At 41.6% G+C, this 24,458-nt stretch overlaps 1 protein-coding gene across 1 annotated transcript in view; it reads right to left on the reverse strand.

Annotated features, from left to right (window-relative positions):
• Positions 1-616: 616 nt before the first annotated feature.
• The window catches only part of eps15l1a (epidermal growth factor receptor pathway substrate 15-like 1a), a gene marked incomplete at its 5' end in the record, with an annotated part of 40,251 nt that continues 16,409 nt past the window's right edge, over positions 617-24,458 (reverse strand). Inside the window, 10 exons of the mRNA XM_079157717.1 lie at positions 617-926; positions 7,729-7,937; positions 15,243-15,336; positions 15,539-15,687; positions 17,793-17,856; positions 18,145-18,281; positions 19,913-19,963; positions 20,156-20,261; positions 22,897-23,070; positions 24,088-24,285. Of these exons, the coding sequence (XP_079013843.1) occupies positions 780-926; positions 7,729-7,937; positions 15,243-15,336; positions 15,539-15,687; positions 17,793-17,856; positions 18,145-18,281; positions 19,913-19,963; positions 20,156-20,261; positions 22,897-23,070; positions 24,088-24,285 (1,329 nt within the window). The 3' untranslated portion in view covers positions 617-779. The remainder of the gene's footprint in view (positions 927-7,728; positions 7,938-15,242; positions 15,337-15,538; positions 15,688-17,792; positions 17,857-18,144; positions 18,282-19,912; positions 19,964-20,155; positions 20,262-22,896; positions 23,071-24,087; positions 24,286-24,458) is intronic.

Here is a 24,458-nt window from a genome sequence, read left to right on the forward strand (position 1 = left end):
CTTCTCAACTCAGCTTAGAGACAGAATTTCCTGAGAAAACAAAAGAAAAAAGAGAAATTGAGGAGCATCAAATCTAGTCTTCTCTCTAAGAGACAAATACTTATGTATCACCGCATTTCCATAGCGTTTCCATGCCAGCAACACAACTCAACACTAAACGCAGACACGGTTTATAGCATCAGTAGCTCGATGATAAAACCGTGCCGCCCTATATATCAGGAAAAAAATAAAATCCCTTTAAGAAAACACCGTGGCAGTCTGAATTGTTATTTTTCTACACTGCTTGTAGCTGCTTGTTGCTACTGCTGATATTAGCCATATCCCCACACTGTCAGAAGCTGGAGGAGAAATAAACAACACGCTGAAATTCAAACCGTCGAGGTGTTCTCCCAGCAATAGTCCGATCGGGCCCAGTGAACGGATCCGTCTCATCACTGTCCAGACACTTTAGTGCATATACACAGTGCATCCGTTTGTTTCCATCAAGGCCCTCTTTCTCCTTCAGTTCTCCGTCTCTTCATGTCAGCAGGACAGTTGTCTGTTTTTCATAAATGCAGGGTCAGAGGCCAGACTCGCCTGGAGGTTCTTTCTGTTCCATTCATCGAGTCATTGCGAGTGGGGGAATGTAAAATAGTGGAGGTGCAAGTCCTGTGTATGTGTGTGGATCAGAGTTTGTATGAACACTTGGTAGAGTTAGTCCAGTGAGCTGCTTTGTGTCTGCATGTTTAGATGTCAGTCATGTTAGCTTGTGTGTGTGTGTGTGCGGTCGGGGTTCCAGGTCATGCGTTGGACATCTCGGCCTTGCTGAGGGCGATGGCCAGCTCCAGGTCTTCCTGCTCCTGCTGCCTGAGCCTCTTCAGCCGCTCGCGCTCGGCTCGCTCGCTCTCTCGCTTCGCCCACTCCAGCTGCTGAGCCTCGTTCCCAAACTACAGAGAGAGACAGAGAAATATGACTGTTAAATAAATGTCTGATATGGCTTTATTCACATAAAAAGCACTCCTTCTGGTGATGTAACAGACCACTGTGGATCCGTGATCCGTACAGATCCCCCCATCACGGTATGGCACGCATGGGAGCCGTGGATTAATTACACAGTTTAACGTTAACCATCAGTGTGAAATTAAGCGTTACTGACGACCGTTATCCGTCAATATTCAGTCAAATATGCATTTCATATTTTCAGCATTTTAGTTTTTCTAGTCTCTGATAATGTTACATTGTAAACAATCAATCCGTGCTTAAATCAACAGAAGAGCTGGTAACCGTGGCAGCACCGCCATTATGATGCGTTCGGGCTCTATTCAGTGAAAATGAGTATTGGGCGAAGGTAAATTATAATGACGTAATCTTAGAAAATGTAGTGTTGGAGAGAAACTTGATGTTTTTACATAAATATACATAGATATTAGAGATGAATTGTGACCCGTTTACACTACCTCTAAGCAGATTATAATACACCATTAAAACTACTTATGACAATCATTTTTAATCAATAAAAATACAATCTTTTATTTCCTTATGATTTGAATTGTGTGTTTTTATGAAGAAAAACTGTCACTATAGATTACTTTAAAAAAAGGAAAAGTAAAATATCTAGAATTTTTGGTGGTTTACAGACTTTAGAGCGGTTAAAATATTTTTTGGGACGGTGGCAAAAAGAAATGTTGTAGACCAGTTGCTATAATCAAACAAAACAACAAAAGGAACTGTATCCATCCATATGGATCATCAATGATCGGCAATTAGTATCGGTGACAAAAAACCATGGTCAGTGATCTCTAAAAGTTTTGCGCTTTTGTGCTTATCCGATCTGAACCGTGAGTTTTGTGATCCGTTGCACTACTACCGCCTTCCTCCCACCGTTGATTTTGTTATGGAAAACTACCACGAAATATCTTCGCCAACAACCTTTTTTCCGAGAAGATGATGATACCGACCGAGACAAGACAACATTTTGGTTTAAAAAAATATTTTCCCTTCGTTCTTTTCCCTCTTTCGCACTGTGGCGGCGCTAAATCCGTCTCTGTCCTTTTTGTCTCTGACCTCAGTATTGACTATTGTGCTATTATAATTCATAAAGTTGGCGGTTAGGTTGGTTGATTGACACGCTGCGTTCTGGGGCTGTGCAGAACGGTGCTCATAAGGGGCTGGTGGGCGCGAGTGAACGACGCATCACTAATGACAACAGATCATGACAAGATAAAATCGTATGTGTAATAAGTTTGGCAAAAATAACAAAAAAAATAATCTAATTTGACACAGGACTAAGAATGGATAAAAAAAAAATAGCTGTACAAAATTAAGAGAAGAAACATAATGACTTGTCGTCTGAACTAAAGCGCTTTGAGTAACATCAGCTAGGACTAGACTGAAGCTACGACAAACAACAATGTGGCTAAAACTAATAAGCATTTTCATTTAAAGACAGACTGGATCTTAAATAGCTGCTTCCTACTTACCACAATGACAACAGTGAGTAGATAAATATCAGATGTTAGATTTTAAAATGTAATTCGCAGTAGAAGAACTCAAATCAATATATATCTCAGGCTACATCCTCACCACTATGTTTCCATCTTAAAACGCATATTTTTTGCTACGTTTAGACCTTGCGTCCACACGACTCCGAAGTTTTAACCCCCAAAGACGGAGGGGTTTGGAAACACTACTGATGATAGGTTAGTTTGATAACTCCGGGGTTACCTCGTAGCGTGGACGGGTTGGAAACGTAGACCTTTGACAACGATGACGTAGACACCCGCGTTCGCTACTTGATTGGCTATTAGCAGTCACGCCGTCGAAAGAAAAACAAACAACAGCCTTGACTATCGATCGACTACCAGGTTAATTAAATATGGATTACAGGCGTTGCTGACCTTGTCTTTACTAGCAGCTGTTGTGCGTTAAATTCTGCATTTTAAAATGCTACTACTGCCGACATGCTGAGGAAGAGGCTGTTATTGGATTGTGAAGTCCACACAGACCTGCAGCCTTGTAACGAAGTTTTAAAAAGAAAACTTTTTTTCAGAGGAAGATATAGAGGAAGATCTTAAATATCAAGTACGACCTTTTCAAAAACAAAGCTGAAACGCCGTGTGGACGGACATAGTTCTCGTTTTAAACCCCGGTATTAAGCAGAAACGTATTAGTGTGAATGTAGCTTCAAATTGTATAGACTCAGTGGCCACTTTATTAAGTACACCTGTAAAATTAAATGCAATCCAATACAGCAGTTCTGCAATATATTTTACTTTTACTAAGATAGGTATGTTAAACTGTGATTGAAACAGCGAGGGACGTATTTATTGAACTACCCGTTTACGAGCGAAAAAAAGAATAGTTTTGTGCTGGATTGCATTAGACTCTATAGGTGCATATTCAATGACCAGGGAGTGAATGTTTGCCAATATGTAATAAGACATTGCAGTGAAAAAAACACTTAAAAACAATGTCATCATTTAATAGCTTGAGCACCAAAAAAATAATTTAAAAAATTGGGAAGTTTTGTACCTTGCAAAGAATGCTCACAGTATTTAAAAATAGATCCTTATTTTAAGTTGTTTTTTTTATATTACATGTTTATTTTGGTAAAATACTGATATCGTTAGTGTCCAGTATGGGTGGGGCTATAATGTGACAACAGTAATGAGTCAGAGGGACAGCAGCACCCACTACGTAAAGCACTTTGCACTATAGTGTGAAGTATGAAAATCTAGGAGTGTTACTGCATTGTCTTTTTGTTTTACTTAGTGGCCTGCCATGAGAGTGGTAAAAAAAAAGAAAAAGATTCCATCTTAAAAAGAATCACCTCAACAACTTCAGAGCACAGATTAAGATTTCCAGAGCATTTACGTAACCTAGAAACAGTGAGGACAGACTTCCCATATCCATACAGAGTGAGATTATAAATATATTGCTTACATAAATGTATGTGTCACTTCTTTCAAGTTTTCCTCTATAATGTTGATTGTTATTAAGAAGGACGAGCAGTAGAAAGAAAACTGTTCCTTTTTCAGCTCCACATGATGGGACATCTATCAAACAAATGTTTCAACCTCCCGATCTAAAACGCTCCGCCTTAACATCAGTTTGTTTTAAATTCACTGCGTTCTCGATCTCTTACCTTGACTTTGTCCGGTCCTGTCAGAGAGGTGGATTACAGAACAGAGGTATTATAAACCAGACGTCCCTGAACTAGGCTACTGTACAGGACATCACACTCAGCACACACACACACTGCGAAGGGGACACCTGCACTGCTTCGGCTCAGTCCACCGTCTTTAGCAACTTTTATAAATTGTGAGGACGTGATTCTGCCATCGTCAAACTGCAGGCCAGTTAGTGTTAATTTAAGTGACTTACGATGCTAATGCGCGACTGAGGTCGAAGTAGAGACTCACCTGTGACGATAAGCGTCATGGTGAAACAAACGGACTGAGGTGAAACAGAAAATTCAGTGAATCCCTTCACGTGGTGACAAACACCGGGAGCTAAAGGACAGAGCAGCTACACAGCAACAGGAGATGTGGCATGCAGAGAAAAAAAAGATGAAGGAATCCTAATAAATCTGCCCATTCAAGGATAAGTCTCGTTTTCCTACTTCATGTCACTTTATGCCCGAGATCGGGCTCAAAGCAGATGGAATTACCGTTTCATCAAAGCTATTTAAACATATGTAACTGTAGTGGGATTGCTGTGTGACTGGTGTTATAGGGCTAGCAGTGTGGGGCAGTCAATATTATTGAAAAACTGACAATGAAGCCTAGATCTAAAGTTTACAGTGTCACATCATTTCAACAAGGATACGGTCACATTATGTCAAATCTGTTTTGGATTGTGGCCCCCATAAATTCAACTGGAAGCAACTAGGATACCAAATCTCAGTGTATTGAGACGCTTAAAGGCCATGAGCTTAAAATAATCAAATGTATGTCGGTGTGAACGGCTGGAATGACTTGACTTTGTGGGAGTAGACTTAGATATAGCAGCTCGAGTATGTAATAAATGCATTATTAAATAATAATAGTAAAAGCTGAAAGAACCTTAAGTTGTTAACGCAAGGGCACTTAGGGCACTCTTAGAAATAAGGGTTCCAAACGTATTGTTCCTGAAGGGCTGAGGTTCTACCCAGAACCATTTGCTTCTGAAGAACCCTTTTTTGAAGAAAAGGTTTTTATGACTTCTTTGTAAGAGTTGCGGTTCCATTAAGAACCCTTTTCATGAGAGGAACTCTTTTTAAAAGAAAGGTGTTTCATGAGTTCTTTGTAAGAGTTGCGGTTCCATTAAGAACCCTTTTCATGAGAAGAACTCTTTTTAAAAGAAGGGTTTCATGAGTTCTTTTCCATTAAGAACCCTTTTCATGAGAAGAACTCTTTCTAAAAGAAGGGTTTCATGAGTTCTTTTCCATTAAGAACCCTTTTCATGAGAAGAACTCTTTTTAAAAGAAGGGTTTCATGAGTTCTTTTCCATTAAGAACCCTTTTCATGAGAAGAACTCTTTTTAAAAGAAGGGTTTCATGAGTTCTTTTCCATTAAGAACCCTTTTCATGAGAAGAACTCTTTTTAAAAGAAGGGTTTCATGAGTTCTTTTCCATTAAGAACCCTTTTCATGAGAAGAACTCTTTCTAAAAGAAGGGTTTCATGAGTTCTTTTCCATTAAGAACCCTTTTCATGAGAAGAACTCTTTTTAAAAGAAGGGTTTCATGAGTTCTTTTCCATTAAGAACCCTTTTCATGAGAAGAACTCTTTTTAAAAGAAGGGTTTCATGAGTTCTTTTCCATTAAGAACCCTTTTCATGAGAAGAACTCTTTCTAAAAGAAGGGTTTCATGAGTTCTTTTCCATTAAGAACCCTTTTCATGAGAAGAACTCTTTTTAAAAGAAGGGTTTCATGAGTTCTTTTCCATTAAGAACCCTTTTCATGAGAAGAACTCTTTTTAAAAGAAGGGTTTCATGAGTTCTTTTCCATTAAGAACCCTTTTCATGAGAAGAACTCTTTTTAAAAGAAAGGCGTTTCATGAGTTCTTTGTAAGACTTAGGGTTCCATTAAGAACTCTTTTCAGAAAGTACCCATTTTGGAAGAAATAGTTTTTCAAGGATTGTTGAAAGCATGGGTGTTAAAAGAAGGTGGAGAAAGATCTATGGAATACGGAATGGTTCTCGGTAGAACTCCTTGTGTGGGTTCTGGGCCAAACCATTACACCATATAAGGGTTCCCCGGAGAACTTTTCATATGGGGTTCTGGTTGGAAGCTTTTAACATTTGTTGGTTCTAGATACAACCTCTTTATTTTAGGATTCTAGGTGCGATGATCTAAAAGGTTCTACTAGGACTAAAAAAAGGGTTTTTCCTGTGAGAACAAGTCGAAGAACCCTATGGGGTTCTAGTTAGCAACTTTATTTCTAAGAGTGCGGTGGTGAGATAAGGCAGACTAAAAGTGACAACTTAAAACATGCAGAACAAGAACAGACAACAAAGTACCGATCAACACACACACACACACGCGCACACACGCACACAGTAAGGTCATGCAGGGCAGACAGACCCAAGAGCTGAGAGTTGAGTGGTGATACTGCTGTGTCTCATGTAAAGATTCTAGATTCTAGAGACTCTACTGGTCCAGACTGTGACTCTTATGCCAACACACAGCTGACATTAGCCCTCATACATTTGTCAGGGTTTCCCCGGACTTTCATAAAGACGGATATTCTTCCCGCCAAAACAAAAAAGAATGACAGCTCTGCTACCTACACAGCTTTAATTAAAGGTCATTTCAAGCCTCCAGGAAACTATGCAGTCACAGAAAATAGTGCCAGCACATAACCCCCCTGAAATCAATATCACAGTGTTAACTGTCTAATATATATATATATATATATATATATATATATATATATATATATATATGGCAAAAATAAATTAGTCCAATGAATTGTCTTTCTACCCATGTAGAAATTGTATTACGTATTTCTTTTATAGTTTATAATCACAGTTTGTTTGCCATCATAAATTCAGGCAAAATAATTCTGTAAAAAATATTTAATTATATATTCATATTGTCACAAGATGATTTGAACACTCAATATTTAGTAATATGAAGTTATTACCTAGCCTTTGCTGTGTAAATAAATGTGTGTGTTGTCTGGACAACATCTAGTAATAACATACTATTTATACTTGTATCAGCTTGGTATTAACATGCAAACTGTATTTGGATACATTATTTTAACTTGTCTCAAGTTTTATGTGGCATTTAAGATATATATATATATATATATATACATATTTCGTGGTTGTCCCAGAAATAAAGTATTTAATCATATATTTGAATTAAAACAATTGATAGTTGCATCCTTAATCTGGATATCTGATCGTGGCCCCCTGCTGCTAATAAGCATTCTCCTTATATGGTTGTGCCCACATTGTGATCAGATCTCAATATGCAAACAACAAACATGCCTTTCTTAACTGATTCAGATACCAAGTAGGGAGATGAGGTCACTGTTGTAAAATCAGTAATCAGATTCAAACCCCAAAACATGTTGTTTAAAGACAAACAGTCTCCACTGAGATGCATTCATACGACCGATATATCCTGTGAGCACTTTCAGCACTTGAAAGTGAACTTGAGGCAGGCTAAGTTCACTAGAACTTAAGTCAGGTGACTGTGCAGAGCGGCATGGCCTCGTCTACACACCGACAGTTTTAACAGCATCACCCATCTCAACTTACAGAACTCAAGTCTGCAAAACCCGAGGCGGGCTCTTTAGGGTCTTTACTTGATGCCGAGGACGGGGCGAAGGGGTCTTTGCCGCTGAACGGGTCTCCCAGGCCCTTTTTACTCTGAAACGGGTCGATGGCGTCGCCGCCGAATGGCTGGAAGGGGTCGCATGGTTTGGAAGGGTCCGCTGTGCCAGACGTGCTCACTGGTGTGCTCTTACCTGAAGACATAAAACACAAGAGGTAAGCATCGCCCGGGGAAGTTTTCTTTTCAACCATACCGACAAATGCTTGCTGAATAAAACAGCAACTTGTTCAGAGCCCTCATGCTGCCTTTTTTGCGCCTTAAAATCCATTGTTGTCAAAATAGATGCGTGGAACACATGCTCAAAAGTGCGAGAGACACCGGAACGGTGTGCAAGCATTCACAAGCGCCTACGGCTGCACCCCGAGATAAAAATGGTCAACTTTTAGAACGCTGCAGAGCGCACCGCATGTCGTGTGATGAGGAACAACCAATTACAGCCGGCAGATATATTTTTCTTTCTTCTGTAAATATCCGTCGATAGTAATTATATGAAGGAGACGTTAATTATTTTACTGCAGGGCTACCCGGAGCTTCACGATCCGTCCAACGACGTTACAACATCCAGTTGAAAGGTCGGCCAAAGTGACAACAGACAAATACAGCAGTAAAGCTACCGCGAGGGAATCACAGACTGTATATAAGAGGTGGACATAGTCATCGTGACCGTTTTGAAGCCTCGAGTTTGGCAATTTCGCCGTCGCCATCTTGGATTACGGCCGTCGCCATGTTGTTGTTTTTTGCAGCCAATGAAGGGAAGTTATCATATTTAGAATGTGGAGGAGTGACGTAGTGACGCCGTATCAGCCCAGGTCGTGGCAGTGACCTGTCAATCACAGTAAGCCCCGTCCTAATGCATCCCCTGCTTTATGGTCTGTTTGACTCTAAATGGACCATCATTTACTAAATGAACATCATGCTGTATTGAAGAAGACTTGAAACTAGAGATTGAGACCATAAACTCATGTTTACAATGTTTACTGAGGTAATAAATCAAGAGAGAAGTAGAGTCATTTTCTCATAGACTTCTATACAACCAGAGGAGTCGCCCCCTGGTGGACACTAGAGAGAATGCAAGTTTTAACACTTCCCCATTGGCTTCACTTTGCAGAACCAGAGGTCGCCGCCTGAAGGGAATTAAACTGCTGGAAATCCATTTGTCTTTGTTTTGACTCTTTGACTTTAGTTTAGTCAGTGAGGCTTGCAGCTAAATGTCCGCAACTTCATCATCATCACAGCGTGCCGGTTTCGGTTGCTTGGTGACAGCAAGCGTGACAGGAGCGCAACCTCCCAAGCATCTTTGATAAAACGATGAAAGGCGCACGGCTGGTGTTTTCCGTGTTTTTACACCCAACTTCAATAAAAATCATTGGTGGGAATAAGGACACAGAAAATGTGCTTCTGGGATAGCGGAGAAATAATCTGCTTTGTGGTGAGGAAGACGTGCTGAGAGAAAAAACTAAAACCTGTCATATCAGAGGCTTCGGGTCTCACGTATCTCAAGAGGAGGAAGTAAAGCAAGTAAAGTGCATGCGTTCACCGATAGCTGAGAGATATAATGACTCAGCACTGCCGCCTGCAAGAGTAATTCACACCTCAGTGAACTATGTTGATAACGCAGGATCTGATTTGATCAGTTCTGGATTAAAAACACACACACACACATTACATTTTCTAGTTCTCACAGCTGTGCCCACGCCCTGCTTCCCTGCCGCTGTCACCTCAAAGACATCTACCAGCTTTTGAAAGCCACACGGGTTTCACCTCCACGTGCGGCACACCAACGCAATTCACATCAAGTTCCAACGAAACGTCTTTCACATGCTGGCATCCTCCGCTGGTGTAGGAAATAACACAACTGGTGAACCAACATTACCAACTGTTGGTTCACCAGTTTACCAACTAGACAAACAGATTTCTGTTGTTCATGTTCTTAGACCACACATTCACATGCATGGTAATAGTCCACATAGATTTATCAATGCTATATTTGCAATGCTAGGGCTGCAATTCACCATCTATTTCACCACCTGTTGATCATTTTCTTGATACACGGTTTGGACTGTAGAATATCATCTATATTAACTGTTTGACCCACAGTGAAACCCCCCAGATATTCAGTTTACAATTATATAAAATAGAAAAAGAAGAACATTCTCCATGGGAGAGGCTGGAACACGAGCCACTTAGTGTTTTTTGTTTGAAAAATGACTTCAACGGTTGATTATCAAAATAGTTGCTGATTAATTTCCTGTCAATCAACTCATTGTTTCAGCTCTATATAAAACTAATTTTGGATCAGATCTTTTCTGCATCAAGAGGGAAGAAATATGTAAAAAAAAAAAAAAAAAAAAAAAAGCTAATTAAAGTCTTGAGCATAGAAGTACAATTTTTAGGTTAGGATTATAAATAAGGGTTCCAAAAGAGGTTCTTGCTAAGGTTCTAAACAGAAACATTTGATTCTGATGAAATTATTTGTTTAAGGGTTCTTTGTAAGACTAAGGGTTCCATTGAGGAACCCTTTTCATCCAAAGAGCACTTCAGTTCTCCAAGGATTATTAAAAGCAGGGATGTTAATAGAGAACGCCCACAATCCAGACAACAAACTCGCAAAAAATCTAATAGTGAACCATGATTATTGTGCGTTGCCCTGCACTGCATCAACTCTGGCCCTTTGAAGTTCTAGATGAAATATATAAGGGTTCTCAGTGGAACCCTTGGAATACAAAAGGGTTATCTGCACAACCAATGGATGGGTTCCAGATGAAACCCTTGGAATATAAAAGGGTTCTCGATTCAACCCCCTGGGTGGGGTTTTGATAGCACCCTTAGATGGTGGAAAGCTTCTTGATAGAACCTCCAAAGAGGGTTCCAGGTGGAACCTTTACACCATAGAAGGGATCTAGATAGCACCTGTATTTCTTAGTGTATGTGTGATAAAACAGATTAACTGAAATGCCACTAGCTCATTTTCTTGACTTGGAATTCACTTGTCACATTTTAAAGATATCTGATTAGAATTATAATGCATTAAGTTAAGACTCTTATAGAGGCCATTCAATGAGTCCGTATAAGTGAAGACTTGAAGAGGTGTAACAGCCATGCTCTGCCTGAAGACTAAACTGTCAAAGATTTCACAGAACATAACAAAAAACTAATTATATAATATAAAACACAGTGTAGTTTATCAGACTCAGATGCTTTAGAACCACCGGTGGATGGACAGAAACAATTATAGAACACAACATTATCATGTCATCGTGACGGCAGTTTGTGTTATTAACAGGGAGTTGAAGCTGGCCCTGGCAGAGGATCGTGGGAACGTTAAGAGCACACCATGTTGCTTGTATAGCTGTTAAAACCACAGGACCAGTCAACCCGCTGTCATACAACGCACACATACGTATTTACTTCTATTACCCAGATACCTCGGCCAATCGGGTTGAGCAGTTCATTTCACACTCCACGCTGAGCAAACCTGCATGCCTGGCAATCAGTTTTTTCCTCTTTCGGTAAACTGTGTGCGCACACGCACACACGCACACGCACACACACACACACACACACACACACACACACACACACACACACACACACACACACACACACACACACACACACACACACTCTCTCACACTCGAGAAACCACAAACGAGCTCCACCCTGTTCTAAAATAATCCACTACATCAGTGGCATCAAATTTCTATGTCTATCACAGGATTGTACGTGCATTATTTCAGCTACTGGAAACAATACAGCTACAGCAATGTGTCTTTAATTATGACACTTTACTTGTAGCAGTGTATCGCTGCAGCCGTGAACCATTCACACCTTGTCAGGCGATGGTGGAAAGTGACAGAGCATGCATGTGTATGTGCACGTGTGTGAAGAAGAGTGAAATAAAAGACATGAACAATATAATTGAATAAAGAAGAGGAGGACAATTGTTACAGTGGTTACAATGTTGGCATTCGCCTGCTGCACACAGCCTGCAGCCTGACCTTCTGTGAACCACTCAGCCTTGTAAACACACACACACACACACGAACGTAAGAGAGAGGAAGCAAGTTAGGGTGTGTCTGCAAACAGGCCAAGCAAACCGCACATCTTTGCTCTCAACTTCACCTTACGGGTGCCTACACACAAACATCAGAGCAGCGGTTTGTGAACAATCATGATATCAAAATCAATATAAAGACCTTTGAAAAAAGAATCAACGGGAATTTGAGGCGTTGCACAGTGACGATGAACCTGACAGACAGCTGCTGGAGTTTAACTGACGCTGTAACAGACTTCTCTCTGGCTCCGTTCTACAACCACTGACTCAGCAAAGCGTGTGGTTTAGTGTAACAGCAGCAAGCGTGGCCACAGTTCAGGTTGAAAACACAGAGAAGGGGATTCTGGGCAACCGTGGCTCGCAATATAAGCACCAAGTCCTGAGGGACTGTGTTGTGCTGTCCCCAAAATACTTTTTGGACTCTTTGTGATTATGACATCCATTCGTAAAGGAATCGGCACAATTAGAAGCATTAAATGCAACATTTTCTACTGGGCTGTCTTCTACATTTGTAGCTTGTTGGGGATAAATGGAGCAAGAACTGTGTATTTGACCACCATGGCTGAAGAAACACAGAAACAAACTACAATCAACGCCTCGTGGTTCGTAAAGTCTACATCCACGTCTGTTCAAAACGTCATCACTTCATCATTATATTCTATTTCATACATTATATTATATATTATTGTCATTTGTGTGGAATTCGTCGCCTCACAGCAAGAAGTCCCTGGGTTCGATCCCCGGTCCGCATTCCTATGTGGCATTTGCATGTTCTTGTGGGTTGATGGCATGTCAATGCCCTATGCCAAATCAAATATGTGGATTCCCATACCGGCCCGGCCGAGGCTCGGGTTTACAACTAGATGGAAACAGATGATCGGCTGTGGCGACGCCAAATGGGAACAGAGGAAAGAAAAAGAGATATTTAGATAAAATTATCATAATTATCATATTAATTCTAAAACTTGTTTTGTGAGGTCAGTGACCTTTGATCACCAAAATCTAATTAAAAGACGGCCGGATGTGGCTGGCACGGAGGCATAAAAATAATGTATCTATAATTAAACATATCTGCTGCTGCCTGCCCACTTGCACTATTGTATTTTGTATACTGCGTATTTTATGGTGTGCTGTATCATGTGTATTGTTTGTACCTTGCTTTACACTGAGGTAAACAAATAAAGTCAATGTAGTTCTCTAAAGATAACTTGTGAAGGAAATGAATTGATGCGATGGTAGTTGAAAGTCTGAGCTGTGAGAAATGCAAACTTCAAAACTCACAAGACTCGCTATTGTCAGTAGAAGAGGGTATAAAAGCCTCAATAAGGCATTCACAGTGCGCTGCTGGTTAAGTGCTTGAATTGAGAAAGAACACACAGTATACAGTGTGTGATAGCGATGGCTTTTTATGTTTTCTGTGCCCACAATGAGTCTTTCCTGTTTACGCAGCAGAGCACAGTTTAAAAAAAAGAAGAAAAAAATGTTCACTCGTTACAGAAAAGGCAAAGTATCCATTCAAAAAGGTCCTTCATTCTAAGATGAAAAAGGTTTTTATTTATTTAGTCTTGCATGTCTTTTGCATGGGGTTACTTGTTTTTGTCATAGTGGGATATTTGATCCATTTTTAATTGCTGAAAAGTTTCAAATCAACTAAGATCCTAGGTATCCATTAAAGGCACAATATTGACAATACATATAAAAATATGACCCATTAGAAGTGTGTATCTACAGAGGTTCTGCCCTCTGCCTGGATTTTCTTTTCATTTTGCTGTTCAGGACGTTTCTGGGCGTAACGTCCAGGTGTCAGATCGGAAGCAAGCATCCAAGAGGAAGCTCCAAAAATGGCGGACACAGGAAATGGCAAAAAATATAAACACCACAAATATAGCGAGGCAAAAATTCCAAGTTGATAAAGCTCAATTCAAAACGTCCGTCACCCGCTGACGAGCACAGTGGTCAGGGGGTGTGGCTTCTGGTGTCGTTGAGCCGGGGAGGAGGGGCAAATGTTTACAAACCGCAATTGTCATTGTGCCTTTAAAGGTCCCATATTGTAACAAGCGAGATGTCCATTTCTTTTTAACCATAAAGCAGGTCTAAGTACTATATAAATAGTGTGAACAGCTCAAATCATGGAGAAATGAACACCGTACAGTCCGTATTCAACCAACTGTGCCTTTAAATGACGTCATAACTATTTACAATATGTAGACTATTGCACATTCCTAAACGTTAACATTGTAAATGTGTCCCAGTGTGTTTCGGTTTGCAGTGTATGTGAATGACAGCAGCTGACAGGAAGTACACATGGAGCCATTCACATGGTGTATTCAGACGGTATGAGAAAGAAATTATGTTTTTAACACTAAAGCACTAAAGATATTTTTCATTTTCGTGTATCGCAACAAAACAGTATATTAATATATATATGTATTTATCTAAGAAAGCAGAATATATCATTTTGATTTAAAACTGCTTTTATCAATATTTTTTACATTAATGTCTCAAAGGACTACGTTTAATATTGTCACCCATAAACCCAAAATTATCACCAACTCAGCAGGATTAGTATTTTCACTCTTTTCTCTCCACTCCATCTTTTATTTCATTTACTTTAGAATTTCTTGTCTTACTGATTCCACCGAAGTCTTTTATTCATTATATCTTTTTTCTGCTCACACACACACACACACACACTCCATTCTTCAGCATGCATGTAAGACCCAGCAGGGCGGTGACTACGGGCATGATGGTGATGTGGTAATCGCACAAAAAAAACATTGTCTATGTTGTCCCACTTCCTTTTTCTACCAGAGTATGTTCTCTCATCACTCGTCTTTCTCAACTATTTCTAAGCTAAATGGGTTCCATGAATATTATAGACCAGCAGTTCCCAAACTCTTTTCCTTGAAGCGTATTAGATGAGTCTCTTTTTGTTAAATCAACTTCCTTTAATGAATATAACTCGTCAGTTTCCTCAACATAAAAAAAGCGATGATGTCTTGACTGATTTTGCTTTTGGATTTGACAACGCTCAGAAACAAATGTAATCCTACACATGGTATAATGCAAATGATAACAGTATAGCCTGATCTCTATTTGCAACTGTGCAGAGAAACTAAGTTTGAACTAAATGTTTTGAGTTTAGAGTGAGGACAAAAAAAACCTAGTTGATATAGAGACTTTTGTATCATTTAGGGTTAGGGTTATTATGATTTTAGCTAAACATGTGCAAATGTAATTTTGACAACCTCAGACAAGTCCTGGCGCACCCCCTTTGATCTTTGGGGGGCACATACCCCAGGTTGGGGACCAATGTACTCGACAGTACAATAACAAAGCCGATATTTAAGAAAGATTCAAAAGCCTGTCGAGTGTGACACTCACCACTGGGGGGTTTGGGCCTCGGGGGAACACTTTTCTTCGGTGGCAGAGCTGGCGTGTCATTCTTCCTGCTGAATGGGTCGTCCACAAACACCGACTGGAAAGAACGAGTGAAAGGAAGAACATGTGGTTGATTAGCAGAGAGCTGCACTTTCAATATACTAGAATCTGACAGTCAGTGACACAACTGGAGAAATGATGGCATCAGGAAACACTTTTCAGTTTGTGCCAATATGGCATTTTATGGTACATATCTGCACCAAAAAAGTGATTTCAGGATGAGTGCTGGCCTCTGGTACCTTTTGGTAGTCTGGCAGCCAGCTGGCCCGGCCTTCAAAAGGGTCTCGAGGCTTCGACATGAGGCTGAAGTCTGCAAATCCTGCAGAGCTGTTGCTGCTGCTGCTGTTGAACGAACTGCTGCCGAACGGGTCCAGCGTGCCAAACAGGTCTGAAAAAAGTAACAATGAATTCACGACAACAAGCTCTTTTACACGCAGTGAACACAATTACTAGCCAACTTAAAATGTTCCGTGTTGTTGAGACCACTTTTCTTCTACTTCGGCACGTTTGATACCGAAGCTGACTAACACACGGAGGAGCAACAGTACGGCATGCACCTCACAGATGCAGTGCAATCCAATGAAACACCAACGCAAACTACAGCAAAGATGACCAAAAAGTGTAACTAACTGTCACAGTTTCTGCTACAATTCAATATCTAATTTGCACTGTTACTGTATTTTTTTTCAAAAATGTTTTTGTTTTTAAATTCAGCCAGGTTAATGTTCCCAGTGCATTTAAGCAGGCGAGAGTTGCATAAAAATGAAGGAAAGGGTCGGGTAGTCAATCCTTCCTGTGGTATCAAAGACTCTCAGGACGAGTTCTAGATGACCAGCTTGGTGCTGATTTAAATTCACACAATATTATTCATAAAAACAAAAAACGGGGTTTAGAAAAGCATGTTGCATAGAACCGGCCTTGTTTACCTCACTGATAGAATGAGGTTCAGTAGCTTATAAACAGATACTGTACAGCTCTTCTTGACACTCAAAAGACATTTGTTACAGTAAGTCAGTAAAGTAAATAGTACATTTAGGGGTTTGTTCTGTACAGGCACTTCACGTGGATTGGATGGACATGAGGTCACAGTGACCTTTGACCAACAAAATCTAATCAATTCATCCTTGAGTCCAAGTGGACGTTCGTGCCACAGTTGAAGAAATTCCCCCCCCCAGGCCTTCCTGAGATATTGCATTCACGAGAATGGACAAGGCAGACGGATGGACGTGGACTGACAACCCAAACAAATAATGCCTCGGGCCGCGGCATAAAGAACTCTTTGTTTTTTACCAAACTTATGGTGATTTGGGTCACAACTTTGGTCCAGACTGAAATATCTCAACGACTCAATTATATCAACATTATGTACAGACATTAATGGTTCTCTTTCAATGAAGCCTACCTACTTTGTGATCCCCTGACTTTCCCTCCAATGATGAACAATGGTTGAGATTTGTGTCCATTAATTAAATGTCTCGACAATTATTGGATGGATCGCCATCAAATTTGGCACACCTCAGGAATTAGCGATATTAATGAGCAAATGTTGGCATGGTAACACACTAAACTAAGATGGTGAACATAGTAAACATTGAACCTGCTAAACCTCAGCGTGTTAACATTGTCATACTGAGCATTCTAGCATCTGAAGCTAGCATTTAGCTCTTACTTTAGAATTTCAAAGAATGCTTCTAATCATTAGTTTCAAGAAAATGTTGCGTATGGCAGAATCAAGAATTGACCATGGATCCATTTGCTATAATGGTGTTTCTAAGCAGCAACAGGCCTGCTTACAGATTGTACAAAATAAGATTCTACATTACCGGATTTTAATAAAAGCCCATTCAAGTACAAAACATTTAGATATTTTAGTCAGAAATGCCAGTGTGGGTGCTGTGTAGCTGTATTTGAAGTAGTATGGACGATCAGAGTCAGGAAGTGAGTAAGCAAACGTGACACCTTCCCTCTCCAGACACCGTTTTAATAGGCCAACCAACATGGTAACCTCAGGCTGAGCAAACAGTGGCCACAGCTCCAGTTACCTCCAATCACTAAGGCATTCAAGCCGACCCACAATGTGTATGTGTTTGTACGGACAGCACCGATATCTTGGAGGAAATGAAAGAGCTTTTCTCCTGCTGAGGGGAACAAACAGCTGACTGAAGAGCTCTGCAGCACTGACTGACGTCAGATATTCACTCGTTTAAGGGTTATGCCACCACAAAACCAACTAAACCAACACCAGAGACACACTGAAAGGTGTCACAGAACTGACTCCTATCTAACCTCAAACTAGGATTGGGAAAAGTGTCTAGTTTTCTAAACTGTTGTACCAACATTTACCACGGTCACCATCGCTTTAATATCTATGCTTGCATTAAGCCATTGTAGGAAATGCTGTAAATCAATCAGAAAGACCTTTATGGCAATATTGGATATTGGAGAGCACAAAGACTGAAGCCACATGTGAGGTAACACAGAAATAAACCATACCTGGTCCTTTGGGTTTTGGGTTGCTTGAAGAGAATGGGTCATTGCTTGTGAAGTGACTGGTTTGCTGCTGGAAGCATAAGAAGATTGTATACATTTAATTATAAATATCTTGATTCATTTTTTGTTTTAACCATCTATGTAAAATCTGAATCTACCCACATTTCATCGTTTTAAAGGAAATGCAGAATAGGCAATACCGGAATTCTCAAGAAATTCTTACAGCATTTTATCAATTAATAAAAAGCTGAACTCTGCGGTTGCGTTAGAGGCAATCATATTTAAATCTGTGGGGATTTTATATTATTCTATAAATTAAAATTCCATGTTCTGGTCTTCGAGCTTGAACAAGTACCTTGGAAGGTAATGTGGCACTTTTACTGAAGGGGTCCGATGTGGAGAAGGGATCCATCTTTGTGGTCTTCTTGAAGAAATCTTCCGACGAAGCCTTGAACGGATCCGTCTCTTTAAACGGGTCTCCTCCAAAAGGATCTGCAGCGGTAAGTGATGGACAACTTCAGCTATTGAAGATTCTCCCTGTAGTGTTTCTTAAACTTTTGTATTAACCAGAGAACAGGACCAGGCATTGCTCAAAAGACAGGTTACAGGTTACGCTTTGTGACAGTGTGAGCCATGACAAATACTACATTGAGTGCTTGACACTGCTTGGACTTTGTCTGTGCAATTTTAATGTGCAACCAATGAGGGACTCTGCCTCTGCACTAACTCTGGGCCCAACCTTGTGATGGGCTTAGCCAATACTGCTGATCATATGTAGAGGCATTGTCTTTCAAAGTCTGGAGTTTACATCCACCTATGGATTGTGGGGGATTTGATTGAATGTGCCAAAGAGAACTCACCAATTATAAACTCTTAAGCAGCACTTAAAAACATGAATAACTAAAGATTTTATTCCAGTGACATTTCGAGCACACAATCTCCCTCGCTGCCCACAAAAATGACTCGTGAAAGATGTTTCTTTGTTACGGTAAAATAAAAAATAAGTATCATGACATGTAAAACTTGTTTATCTGCTGATGTTATGGATCTGTTTTGGAATGCACTTGTTTTGACAATAAAATTAAGATTTTTTTTTTACCTTGAGTGGCCAGAGTAAAACAATTAGGAAAAAACGTGTCACGTGAAACAAGTTAAAAAACACTTCTCTAGAGACATCAGCACCATGTTACATTATTTGTTATTACAGTTAACAAACAGGAGGCAATTCTCAGGAAAGTCTTGGTGATAAAGGAAATAGTGGAATCTCTGCCTACAAGTGAACTAAAACAGCTTAAGCGGTTCAATTAATCAGTTGTCTGCACACCTCCCTTCAACATCTGGTATTAAAATATTTGACTGCCTATGTTTTGCAGTATTGCAATCATAACAAAATGAACAGCTTCCATGGAATCTAATAGACGGTTATGATAAGAGGCACCCTGTAAGTCATGCACCCGGGGGAGAGTACGCTGCGTTCACACCAAATCAGGCGCTGCAGGGAAAATGCCAGTCCTCCAATTCATTTGAATGTGGTTGGCACGTTTGGGCTGCGTGGGGGGAGGGGTGCAGAAAGAATATGGACCAAACGCACAATAACAGGCTGTATACTGTGGAGCAGTTTCACTGCTGTGTGAAAAAGGGTGATTTCTATCGCTGATCTCCAGCTACCAAGCAGAGAAGTGAAACTCCACAATATCGCTGAAGGGGGAAGTGTGACAGAAGTCACGGTTGAACGCGCTGCCGTTTCACATATGTGGAGGGACGTCGCCTAAAGACACGGCTGGCTGCCCCCCCCCCGGATTAAGGTACATTCTTAGTTATATGTTAAAACACAATCATGTGTAGGCAGATTGATAGAGCAGAGAAATAATACTTTATGTATAAATCCACAGACACCAAATATTGATTTCTGGAATACTAATATTATACACTGAACCTTGTTTGCAGCAGCAGACAACACCGTTACTGTTCCGTTTATGTGCGACAATATAACCTCAACTCAAGGGCCACTTACTAGTTTACTTTGTTCAAGGGAGTCAACAGGCTGACTGCCATTGAAATGAAGTGATTTCTTAAATGCTGGTGTGACCACGTCTTAAAGCAATACATCGGTGAGTAAATACCTGTAGATGTCGGTGGCTGCTTTGCGAAAGGGTCATTTTGGAAAGGGTCACCTACAGTAGAGGAATGCAGCAGAGACGGAAGAGCGGGAGGAAAACAAAGAGGAAGACATAGAAGACAGTCAGAGAGCAACTCAAGCTAAACACAATATCAGCTGCATGGAGTAGAAAGAGAACGGAGCAGAACAAATGAAGGATGGAGAGTCAAGGAAGAGAAGAGATCGTTATTCTCAAGGGAGTGATCACCTTTGAAGGGGTCTGTTTTGAACGGGTCTTCGGAGTGGAAGGGGTCAGTGTGGAGCTCCTGAGGCTGGCTGTTGAACACAGATGGCTTCACTTTGAATGGATCCTCCTGTGGAGGAGAAGATATTTTACTCAGTCTTATCAAACACGCATATACACAGAACATGAGTAATGATCACATTGCATACACACAGGGACAGATTCTCTAAGACTTCTGGACCATTTTTAAGAGAGACTGCTTCAAAAACATGTGCTTCATCAAGCAGGAGTAGCAGTGTCGATTTAGTGACTATTTGCTCTGTAGTGAGTTTGCGCTTTTAAGGAGCAGTGCTTCCCACCGGGTTTTGTGAGACTGTGGTGTGTGGACTTTGAACCCTCTAAGGTGATCCAGGGGGATGCTCCCCCAAAAGAAAGTGTTGTACATTTCAAAGATAAATGCCTGATAAAATCTGGAGCACTTTGAGAGCAAAATCAAGAGATTAGATCTGTAAAGAAACCCACGGACTCCCGTCTCGACAGGTGGATTGCCGCCTTCACCGCAGAACCCTGACGCACCGAGGACAGTCTGTCCCGGTTGACAATCGCACTGAGAGCAGGGGGCCCCTTTCCTTGAAGCTAGCACAAAGTCCAATGCCCCGGGAAGTGACGAGATCAGAGCGAGGGGAGCTGTGAAAGCAAGCGAGCCACATTCACTCGAGCCTTTCAGAGCCGACCCAGAGCTGGTCGCGGCCTACCACCACAGACGAAATGTGCCCTTTAAGCAGCGTAGGGGCCGAGGGGCCCAGGGGGCGGAGGGGTCAGCTCACTTATTAAATGCCAAGGGCCCGGGCCCTAGTGGTCAGCTTAAGTTTTAAACACCAAGGGGAGTAATAAAATAGGGGGCGGCAGCAGCTCAGTCTGTGAGGGGACCTTGGCTTTGGAAACGGAGGGTCACCCTTTCAAGGCGCTAAAGGAACCCAGTACGGCGTTTGGACTGGTAGCTGGAGAGGTGCCAGTTCACCTTCTGGGCACTGCCGAGGTTTCCCCTGAGCAAGGCACCGGACCCACAAACTGCTTGATGGGTGCTGTATAGTAACAGCTGCCCCACTGCTCCTGCTACTAGAACGGGTAATATGCAGCAGCTTACTTTCCCTGTGTGTGTTGTGCCGTGTCCGTGTCCGTGTGCGGCAATAAGATCCCTGGCCTGACTGGCCCGCTCCATAACCCGGCCATGCAGAGCGGTCAGTGGGAGTAATTGCAGAAGTGTAGCGAGTTGGAAAGAACAGATTCTTAGACAGAAAAAATAGGCAATAATTATTATTACAATATGCACATAAACAGCATATAAAATGGGGGTTGTTGTGGTTTGTGTATTGAATTGTCGTTTGGGTGCATGTTTCTCAGAATTCTAGTAAGACACGACTGATCCACCTCCACGGCTTTATGGTACCGATGTCCTGTTCCCAGAACTGCAGCAGTTAAGTTGGTGAATACTGTGTTATCCTAGCTGGTAGAAAAAAGATGGACTCGACTACAAGTCGACCCAAGTTGTAATAAACCACAATTATCCTTTAATAATTTTCCACTTACAGCAAGGAGAGCAGGAATCAACCTAGAGCTCTTTTATAAGAATGTCTAGCGAGAGCCCTAATTACACTACATGAGGGCGCATGCACACATTTCCCTAAGGATTCAATTTCACTTTAAAAACAGAGGCAGTTTTCTTTTTCTTGTGGAGAGGAAGCCCAAGTCTGGACTGCAACATTCCTCAGAGAGAGTGTGTGTGTTTTAATACATTTCTTCACGTGCCATCCCGACTCTGTGCCGGGCTCTACCTTGTTATGGTTCATTAAAAAAACCTGCACCGGCACTTCTTAGGTAACCCTGAGTCCGATCCCGCCGTTAATCCCGAGAGCTTTCTGCCAGCTGTGAGCCGAACCGAGCCGGGGTCGTTGTGTTATTATGAGTAAAGTGAATGGATTGTGGGATTGGATCAGTGCGGTCTCCAGGGAACACAATGGAGAGAAAATAATAACCGAGGTTTTAGCAAAAACACGGTTCAAATGACAGAAATGACTGCCAAGATTTGGGCAGACTGCTGCTAATCTCTAGTCTAGATGATAATAGGCCTGGGCAAAGAGGAGGAGGAGGAGGAGGAATAGTGGAACCCCTTAAAAAAGCCTGGAAAAGGAAATTTTACCTTCTTAGCGTTGTAAGTAAATCAACACTGTTGGCTGAAATATATAGTTTGACGGAATAAAAACAACAACAAAAAGTTCTCTTTATAATCAGTTTAGAGCTAGTGTTGGAGTTAAACAGGTCATAAATCCCTGTTTTTAAATATATTTTATATTGCTGTGCACTTTATTCAAGTACGGATTAAGGATCAGCTATGATCCGTTACACCACTACCCCTCACAGTCGCTTTTTGGCAGCACGCTTTGCAAAATGTCTGACATTTTGTATATATCCCAAAATGCTCCCACACTGCAGATTCCAGTCTATTTGTGGGGGATATGAGACTGGAATGTCCGTTAACTGTGATGTTTTTTACAGCTCTTCTTCACAACGCTTCAGGGAGAGAAGAATTCACCGCACAGCGCGACTCGTGAGGTTCCTTTTTCACAGGGCAACGCTGCAGGAATCATGACACCGTAGATAGATGCTACCGAATTAACTGTCGAAAGCGTGTCAGTCTGAGGCCCTTTTGTGTAGAACTTCAAATGTGTCATCAGACCACGCAGAGCTCCGCTGGAGATCCTGACCTGTCTCTCCATGGCCGGGAAGCCTCCGTTCTCTCTGTCGCTGAAGCCCTCGCTCATGTCGGCCAGGTTGGTCATGCTGCCTCCGTGGGTTCCATTCAAGGTGCTGTTGTACTGCTCGATGCTTTTGGACACTTCCTGTTGGCTGTCCTGAATCTGGGACAACTTGCTACGAGCCTGCACGACACACACAAACACACAGTTGAGTGACAGCGGGATGTTTGGATACCACGCTGCATGGTCTTCATTGTGAAGAAATCTACAGATCAAGTAGACAAAGTAGTAAAATAAACACCTAAATGTGTATTTGGGATGTTTTCCTTCCACTTATCCGAAAGAAGACAGCAGCAGAAGCAGAATAACCCAACATTTCTAAATTGTGTGACTGTAGAGTCTCGCCTTAAAATAAAAACTAATTTGGTAATTTACAGGCACACCGTGCCATATTTGGAAAGATTTTTTTCCTGGAGCCTTAAATTCAAAACTACTTCCTAGAGGAAAACAATTGCCCACATTGAAACTGTTGACAGTGTGTTCTGTAGATTATCCTGAGTGCTGAGGATACTGTGTCTGGAAAAAAAACAGCACGGTTTTAGTTTTGTGAGCACCACAAATACATTTTTATTCAGCTCCATTTGCGTTGGAAGTGGAGGCAGAAATCTCGGCGGCAGATGTCTCAAACCTGGACAAAAAAATCCAAAACTATCTACGAGAGGAAAGTGAGAAAATAAGTTGTTTTAGTCATTTGGGAGACACAATGCTTTTGAACTGCTTCTAAACAGTTTTGTTTTTACTGCTTCAGTCAGTGGCTTCCACTACAACTCACTCTGAACTGATGAATGAGCACCAATGATGTTTTTGAGATATGACATGAACAGCTGGTACTTCCTGGGCAGCACACTGTATGTGGGGTTTTATGAAAAATAAAAAGGTGTCGGGGGACTGTGTCATTAATAACTGGGTATTATTGCAGGGCAGCGTGAGGAAATGATCAACTACTGAGACTCCTCAACTCTCCGTGTGACCTTCTGACTCGAGTAGGGAGCAGCGGCAGAGAACAGATGATAAACTGAGGTTAAATGAAACTCCAGCTCCTCTAGTGGTACAAGGGGGACCAATACTGGCGTCAGGTAGATTATACAGTGCAACGATGCCCCCTGCTGACACTTCTCACACACAGGCCCTGTTTCCTACCTGGTTGATCTCATCCTGCGTGGCCTTCAGAGACTTGATGATGGTCTCCAGTTGGATCTTGCCGGCGGCCAGGCTCTGCTCCAGCTGGTTCTCCTCCTGCTGCAGCCGGCCCAGGTCAGCCTTCGCCCGGCTCAGCTCCTCCTCCTGGCTCTGCAGATCCGACTCCTGCGAGTGGATCTGACTCTGGAGGGTCGAGATCTGGAGGCGGAGGAGAGCGAAATGAACGAGTGAATGAAATCCCTTCTGCATCTGGTGACCTATTGAAACCGCACACCACACTGTAGCGTAGCTATCGCGATGTGACACACGGCTGGAAACTTCTGCCTTGATTCCCGTTCCTCTCTCACGCACTTTTTGAGCTACTCGAACGC

The sequence above is a fragment of the Pholis gunnellus genome (genome assembly GCF_910591455.1).
Source record: "Pholis gunnellus genome assembly, chromosome: 4".
Classification (NCBI taxonomy): Eukaryota; Metazoa; Chordata; class Actinopteri; order Perciformes; family Pholidae; genus Pholis; species Pholis gunnellus.